The sequence below is a fragment of the Nycticebus coucang genome, chromosome 6 (assembly GCF_027406575.1).
Source record: "Nycticebus coucang isolate mNycCou1 chromosome 6, mNycCou1.pri, whole genome shotgun sequence".
In the NCBI taxonomy this organism is placed as follows: Eukaryota; Metazoa; Chordata; class Mammalia; order Primates; family Lorisidae; genus Nycticebus; species Nycticebus coucang.
The window spans coordinates 87,763,710-87,771,728 of record NC_069785.1 but is presented as its reverse complement, the minus strand read 5'-3'; the positions used below and the strand labels follow the sequence as shown (position 1 = coordinate 87,771,728).

General features: G+C 37.8%; 1 protein-coding gene across 1 annotated transcript; it reads left to right on the top strand.

Annotated features, from left to right (window-relative positions):
- The first annotated feature begins 473 nt into the window (after window positions 1-473).
- LOC128589254 (rho GTPase-activating protein 20-like) lies at window positions 474-5,842 on the top strand. Its single transcript, XM_053596223.1, has 4 exons — window positions 474-708; window positions 4,096-4,279; window positions 4,477-4,582; window positions 5,823-5,842. The coding sequence occupies exons 1-3, from the start codon at window positions 665-667 to the stop codon at window positions 4,558-4,560; spliced, it is 312 nt and encodes a 103-aa protein (XP_053452198.1). The 5' UTR covers window positions 474-664; the 3' UTR covers window positions 4,561-4,582; window positions 5,823-5,842.
- The last annotated feature ends 2,177 nt before the right edge of the window (window positions 5,843-8,019 follow it).

The window sequence follows — 8,019 nt, the reverse complement described above, 5'->3', positions numbered from 1 at the left end:
TCCTAAGGTAATGTAGGGAGGGGGACTCGCAGGTGAGGGTCAGAAACAACATGATCATAAAAAGGGATAATCACCAAGGATATAATCACCAGTGTAGTTAGTAACTTACATCACTAACAATTTTAGAGGAGTGCATTCATAGTTAGACAATGGAAGGATACAGAAGAGGAACTGGTTTTGAAGCTAATGGAACATAACAGAAAAAGAGTAAACAGTAAAGTGGATTCAAACTTGCTCTTTTAACATTCCCATATCATATACTGATGGCATGAAGACCACCTTAACACCAGAACATAGGATGTCGTACAAGTCTGCTAAAATGTGTACACAGAGGAGGTTCCACCCAAATAGAGAGTCCTTTAGCTTTCCCACAGTTATTCTGACTTTAGTTATTCCTACGGGTTTATTTGGAAAAAAAAAATTAAAGCATTCATTTCTTTGTTGAAAAGTCAGTGGTGAATTGGCACAGAATTCTGTGTAGTTCGTGGAAGGGAGGACTTCACTAAACTTTGAAACAAGTTATATTCTTTCTGGCTTCTCTGGCATATACTTGATATGAGAATAATGCCTTAACACATTTGTTTTTCCTCTGTGTAAGGATTTTCTAAAAAACATTCCGGAAAGCATTTTTGCAAAAAGGCTCTACCACGAGTGGCTGTCCGTAATGGAGAAAAGCAGCGACAGACAGAAAATTGAAAAAATTAAAAGGTAATTATTTTAACATTTATGTCTCAAAAATTAATTTTATACCTTACATTTTATAATTTGTCTACTAAAACTCAAAGTTAGATTCATGGGCAGCAGGTTAGAAGTTGGCTTCTATGAGCTTGTCACTGTCATTGTTTTCTCACTAATCCAATAAGCATGAAATGCTTGAACATTGTGCCCGTTCTGTGTACCTGATTTTTAATGAATAAAAAGAGCTATTTTTCATTAATTCACTAGCTGTTATGTGGGTCACTATGAAATTTTTGAGAGACACAAAAATGAAGAAATGTAAAATCTCTACAGACACAATCAAATGGAACCCTGCCAGAAACCCCAATAAGACTTGCAAATTGAAACTTGCATGGAAGAGTCAGAAAGGGGAGTCAACTGTGGTTTTTGGAAGTGAATTAATGCAGCATAACACAGGTTACAATTTATGATCTTAATTTTGCTAAATATCAAAGTAATTAAACATCTCTATTAATTCTTGAACTGAAGTCATAGAGAGAAAATGACATTTCCTCTTCTCAAGAAATTCAGTTTGGGAAAGATAGATAAACCAAGAAATTACTGTCAGTGCAGTATAATCTGTCCTATAAAAGAGATATTTAGAGAATATTGTGGGAACAAAGCAGAGAATCACCCAGCTCAGCTTCTTGAGTCATGTCTGTAAAAAAGGGAGATGTATAGTGTCAGTATGATCACAAAAAGTAAATTGTTTCTTCTCGTGCCAAGGGAAATTTTGGGACCAATTCGATAGTCCTTTCTTGGATATATCCAACATGATAAGAGAATAGAAAAGAAATGTTTATTTACTCTGACTAAAGAGTGTGCGTTCTGTGAAAATTCAGGACACTCATTATCATTTACGTGCATGTTATTGTTTAGTATAGATATTTTTCCTTGAACATCTTTTAAATACGAATTATATGCATACTTTTGGGGATTGTTGGAACATAGTACAGATATTGAAGATACCAGAAACTAAGCCATGTGGCATAATCATAACTCCACTTCCATTAGGGTTTGGTGTAAGCCATTTAGATAGCATCAAATTCTACATATTTGTTTGGTCATTGTTCACAATATCATTTATCCATATTTATAATACACATATCATTCATATATGTATTTATCCTATGTACCATTAAAAGATAAATATTTTTTAAAAGGCTATGTTGGCTCAGACCCTGTAGCTCAGAGGCCAGAATGATGGCCACATACACCGGGACTGGCAAGTTCAAACCTGGCCTGTCCCAAACAACAATAACAACAACAACAACAAAAATAGCCCAGCATTGTGTTGAGTGCCTGAGGAGCTTCTTGGGAGTCTGAGGCAAGAGAATTGCTTAAGATCAAGGCTGTGCATTTGCTGTGACCTGTGATGCTACAGCACTCTACTAAGGGAGACATAGTGAGACTCTGTCTCAAAATAAATAAATAAATACATACATACACAAATAAAAGAAAGTGAGATAAAATAAAATACTATGTCTCTCATGAAAATATGAAATAAATGCATATCAATGCTTTTAGTTAAATTAATAATTAATAAGGGAATCAGTAAGATAGTGTAGCCATCTTTATAGATTGCACATTATGTAACCTTACGTATTTGAACCAAATTGAGCCAGAAATACTGAAATAAATTTACAAAATGATGAAAATATCCCACTTTCTACCAGAGCAAGGGTTCAGAGAAATCTGTTGACTCTGTACCAGACAGAGTTTTCAATTCTTTTGCAATGTTTTATGTACACTGCTAACAGTTATCTTCAATGACAGAGATGTAAACAGTCCTGGTTGTGAAAAGGCTTAAGGATCCCATAGTATCCCCAAAGCGTTTACTAGATGCCTTATTTTATATACAATACACCCAGTAATCTTTTGGTCCATTTGAAAGTCCTGCATAATTCCTCCTCAGAGGAATTATACTTCTTTTCAGACTATTATGCTGAAGAAAGTCTTTTCTGTGATTTGTACAACAGGAGTCAGACATGCTTGTTTTCCTCAGGTTGCAGATTCTTTTATTAAAAAAGCAACAATCGTGAATATCAGCTTGTCCATGTTTTCTGAGTAGGAGTAATACAATATTTTGGTAAATAATCAGGTAAACACAACTGTAGCCCAGAATGAAAGAGGGAAGAGGAGAGTGAGGAGAAGGAAGGGAAGAGGACGTGTGGAGGGTGGGTAATTGGTGGAACTTCACCTAGGATGTATATTGCAAGGGTACATGTCAATCAATTAAGAGTAGAGTATAAATGTCTTAACACTATCATTAAGAAAGTGAGGTGACGGTTATGTTAATCAGTTTAATGTAAGCATTCCAAATTGTACACAAAATCAGCACATTGTACCCAATAAATGCATTAATGTACCCAGTTATGATTTAATAAAAAAAATTGTTAAGAGATAAAAAGAGAGAGAAAAAGAAAAGAAAAAAAGAATCTCTTAGCAATTACCAAATCAGAATAGTAGAAAAGAAAGTAATGAAAACGTGACACATATGTAAAAAGTGATAGAAAGGAGGTAAGATTTGGCTCTGCATCCTGTTGCACAGTGGTTATGGTGCCAGACACACGCACTGAAAGATTCAGGTTTGAACACGGCTTGGGCCAGCTAAACAATGGCGAAACACCTGCAAAAAAAAAGAAAAAATGGCTGGGCATTGTGGCAGGTGGCTGTAGTCCCAGCTGCTTAAAGGGCTGGAGCAAGACAGTAGCTTGAGCCCAAGAGTTTGAGGGTGCTGTGACAACTGACAACTGATTCTGCAACACTCTACCCAGGGTGACATAGTGAGGCTCTTTCTCAAAAAAAAAAAAAAAAAAAAAAGGAATGAGGCAATATTTGGAACAAAATCAACCACAGAAGATGGTGGAGCAGACAATGAACTCTCAGAATGGACCGGGTGGTCTTTACACCTGGGATTTGGTTCTTCACCTAGAGACAGCATTTCTGTGTTGCCAGTTAAAAATAAAGGAGCAATTTAAATTTAATCACTGTTTAATTTCATCAGAAAGGTTTTGGTGGGTTGTGGTTGAGAGTAATCTAAATGTTGCAAGATTTACCTAAGCTTCAACATATTGAGCTAGTTTCAGGGAAGTATTTCATGAAGAGTATTCGTTTATAAATGACACTGATCTGAATTCTACTAAGTTTTCATTGTGTTGTAAAGACAGTGTATAAATATGCCCCCCCAAATCTCCAGTGTTTCTTTTCTCATTGTCTCCCTGCAGTTCTCACTTTATTGGGTTCTACATTAACTGAAACTTGGGTATCTGAGCTGGGTTCCTATTTGCCTTGTACCTCATGCAAAGTTAGTGTTGCCTGCCTTTACAAGATTGAAATAAATTGCATTGCCTACCAAGTGCATTTTTCTGTATTTAGGCTATTAGACCAGCTACCAAGAGCAAACGTTGTGCTCTTACGGTACGTGTTCCTGGTCTTAAGTAATATCGCTGAACTCTCCGCGGCAAATGAAATGGATGCTTTACACTTAGGGGTGTGTATGGCTCCAAGTATTATCTGGCATCCTTCTGCAAGCAGAGAAGAAATGGCCTCTGCAGAAAAGGTAATGAAGTTTTTGTATTATATTTTCTGGGGAACTGAATCACCATTTGTAAAGGAAATGGAAGGTATTTAGTCTTAAAGACAATGTCTTATAGAAGTTGAATAGAATACACTTTCTTAAATTTAAGTCTACTATATAAAATGCAATTTATCAACATGTTATATGAAAATAAATGCTTCTTTTTATACGTTAATCAGCTTGTGGAATTTGTGATAAAAAACTGCCGCAACATCTTTGGAGGACACGTCACTGCCCTGTTTGGAGAGTCATCCGGAATATAAAATACTCAAGAAAAACCCTCAGGTACTGTCAATAATTGGGTTGCTTTTTGTGAAAAATGGACTCATGTCTCTGAAGATGCTGGCACAGTTGTTTTCTTCAAAGCCATGCAAGCTGAAAGAAAGCAAGCCTGGTATGTGGCTCAACAGAGCCCTGGGTTTCCCGTCATTTCTTAGAAGGCCTGCTAACAGGTCAGGTTATTTAACAGGATGGTAGAGTTAAATAAGGTGTGTGATAAGTTCCTAGCTTTCATAAGTTATCAGAGGCAGCATGCTACAGTAGGATGGTTTGCACTTTTTTTTTGAAAAATTAAACTTTATAAGAAATGTTTGTTTTTGACATAGTCTCTCAATTTATCACCCTCTGTAGAGTTCTGTGACATCACAGCTCACAGCAATCTCCCACTCCTGGGCTTAGGTGATTCTCTTGTCTCAGCCTTCCAAGTAGCTTGGACTACAGATGCCCACCACAATGCCCAGCTAAGGAATTCTAATATATGTCGTATATATTGTTGAAACTGGAATAGAAAGCTCAGAAGTAGTAGAGGCAGGACTGATGTTCTTATTTTTCTTTTTTCCGCTCCCTGATTCTTGAGACACTTCTCAGAATTTTACTGTGCTTTGAGATCATTTGACAACAATTTGCATTATTCGCAGATAGGCAGATGTTAAAATCAAAGACAAAAGAAACCTCCAGGTTACGAATTCCTATATCACTAGCTGCTAGTTATGTTATCTTTGGCCAATTGTTTTATGCCACTGAGCATCAATATCTTAATCTAAAAAATGTGGATGAAAGTTTCTTTACGATTACTGTAAATATGAAATGAGGTAATGGATATTACAGAAACTTGAGCAAAAGAAACTGATAGACTTAGTCAATGGATTTCCCAAGAGTAAGCTATGTTTAACATCCAGCAACCCATGTTAAAAGGTACATTCTTATGCAGAACTAGGTATATGGAATTATTTTTTTACTTTTATTTTGTTATTACCACTTAGTCTAATGACATTTTCATTGTTTGGGAAAATTTTGCATAGAGAAAGACCATTCATCAGGACCTAAGATAAATCTAGTACACCTCAACAGGCATTTCCCATTTTAACACCTGTGGTAATATTGTAATAGTTTCTTTATTGGCAGTAGGAATTGAAATACATTACCTAAAAAGACAATAAAACTAAGCAATATAGTTCATTTCTAAGGAAATATGGGTTTATTCGTTCTAAGTATGAGTGTTAATCCTGTTTGATTTTTTTGACAGATACATCTAGCTTTCCAGAGAGCCATGCTTCCTCATGTGAGAGCTTGAAGAAAAAAGCGACTGTGCTGCTGGCCCACAGTGTGATGAATCAAAGAAAATGGTCCAATTGAATTGAAGCATTGACTCACTTATAATGTCTCTGGACTCTGGCCTTGATGCCCTTGAATTCTAAATGAGCTTCAGAGCCTCCTGTATGACCTTTAGTTCAGGTGGACCAGCCTCCTAAAGACAAGCTGATGGATGTAACAATGTGCAGAGATATTCCACCACAGAATCCTGCCAAGATTCTGTCTGGCACTTGTCCACAGCTGCAGCATATGTTAAAAAAAAAAAAATAGAAAAAGCTGTCCTGTATAAGCTCCACCTTGTTCTACAAGGCTAATTCTATCACATTAACAGCTGTGGCTCACCTGTAGCCCTAGCTACTTGGGAGCTGATTTCTCAGCAGAAACTTTGTAGGCCAGATGAAGAGTTCCTATCTTGAATGCACTTCAACAAATTTCTGACAATGTAGCATTCTTTAACCTGCAAACTACAGTTCGTATTTGATGGAGGAATCAAATCTTCTCCTGACTTGCAAACAAAAAGTGAAGCTGAACAGCTCCTATCTTGAGAAAATACATCTAACTTCCATGAAGAAATCAAGACAGAGGATAAAAAGTTGGAAAAGGTTGATACTAAGCATGAAAGTGCACAAAGTCAGGCCATTCAACACAATGAGGAGGAGGAAGAGGAGGCTGAGGAAGAGGAGGACGAGGAAGAGGAGGAAGCAGAGGAGGAGAAGGAGGAGTCCAAACCAAGAGTGAAAATGATATTGCTAATGTTTTTAATCTCTGATTGATTATTCAATATGAATTACTAAAAAAGTAATAAATGGTTCACCAAGTTGATTATTGGGGAGGATTAAAAAGTTTAGATAAAAGAATGCAATGAAAACGGTCTGAATTTTTAGCCAAAACGTCATGGCTCTTCCATCATGAAAAAGCACCAGTTCACACAGCACTGTCTGTGAGGGAGTTAAGAGCAAGCAACATCATTTTCACGCTTGGTTTGGACTCCTCCTTCTCCTTCTCCTCTTCCTCCTCCTCTTCTTCTTCCTCCTCCTCATCTTCCTCCTCCTCTTCACCCTCCTCTTCCTTCTTCTCCTCCACCTCTTCCTTTCCCTCATCTTTTCCCTCCTCCTCCTCTTCCTCATCCTCCTCCTCCTCTCCCTCTTCCTCCTTCTCCTCCTCCCCTTCTTCCTCCTCTTCCTACTCCTCCTCTTCCTCCTCGTGTTCCTCCTCTTCTCCCTCTTCCTATTCCTCCTCTTCCTTTTCCTCTTCCTCTACCTCTTACTCTTCCTCATATTCCTCCTCTTTCTCTTCTTCCTCCACTTCCTGCTCCTTCACTGGGTAAAAGTTTGGACAACAATATTATTTTATACTATTGAAAATCCTAAGAACCTGGAAGTTGTAGTTCTCATTGTAGATACCAGTGACTTTAAAGCAGCAAAAGTAAAATTAGACAAAAATACATATTATAATTGTTCTGAAAACCATGTTTGCAAACAATCCAGGTTTGGGGTTGTTTTATCACTGCTTAAAAAAAAAATAAATGAAATACCAATACAAGCCTGAAACTAAGCATCAAAGTGCACAACAGAAATCAGGCAATTCTCCACAAGAAGAGGAGGATGCAGAGGAGAACAAGGAGGATGACCATAAGGAGGAGGAGGAGGAGCTGAAATGAGCAGGAAAGAGTGGAAGAAAGAAGAGCAGGAGTGGAATTGGAGGAGGTAGATTAGGAGGAGGAAAAAAAGAAAGAAGAGAAGGAAGAAGAGGAGGAAGAGGAGGAGAAGAAGGAGGAAAAGGAGGAGAAGGAGGAAAAAGATATGGAGGAGGAAGAGGAGGAGGAGAAGAAGGAAGAGGAAGATGTAGAGAAGGATGAGGAGGAAGAGGAGGAGGAGGAAGAGTAGGAGGAGGAAGAGGAAGAGGAGGTAGAGGAGGAGGAGGAGGAAGAGGAGGAGGAGGAAGAAGAAGAGGAGAAGGAAGAAGAGGAGGAGGAAGAGGAGAAGGAGGAGTCCAAACCAAGAGTGAAAATGATGTTGCTTGCTCTTAACTCCCTCACAGACAGTGCTGTGTGAACTGGTGCTTTTACATGATGGAAGAGCCATGACTTTTTGGCTAAAAATTCAGACCGTTTTCATTGCATTCTTTTA

Bases quoted from the DNA above. Each gene is read 5' to 3' on its own strand.
- LOC128589254 (XM_053596223.1), top strand. From the start codon at position 665: ATGGAGAAAAGCAGCGACAGACAGAAAATTGAAAAAATTAAAAG. The intron at 709-4,095 runs GTAATTATTTTA...TTCTGTATTTAG, and splicing joins AAAATTGAAAAAATTAAAAG to GCTATTAGACCAGCTACCAA. The intron at 4,280-4,476 runs GTAATGAAGTTT...TACGTTAATCAG, and splicing joins AAATGGCCTCTGCAGAAAAG to CTTGTGGAATTTGTGATAAA.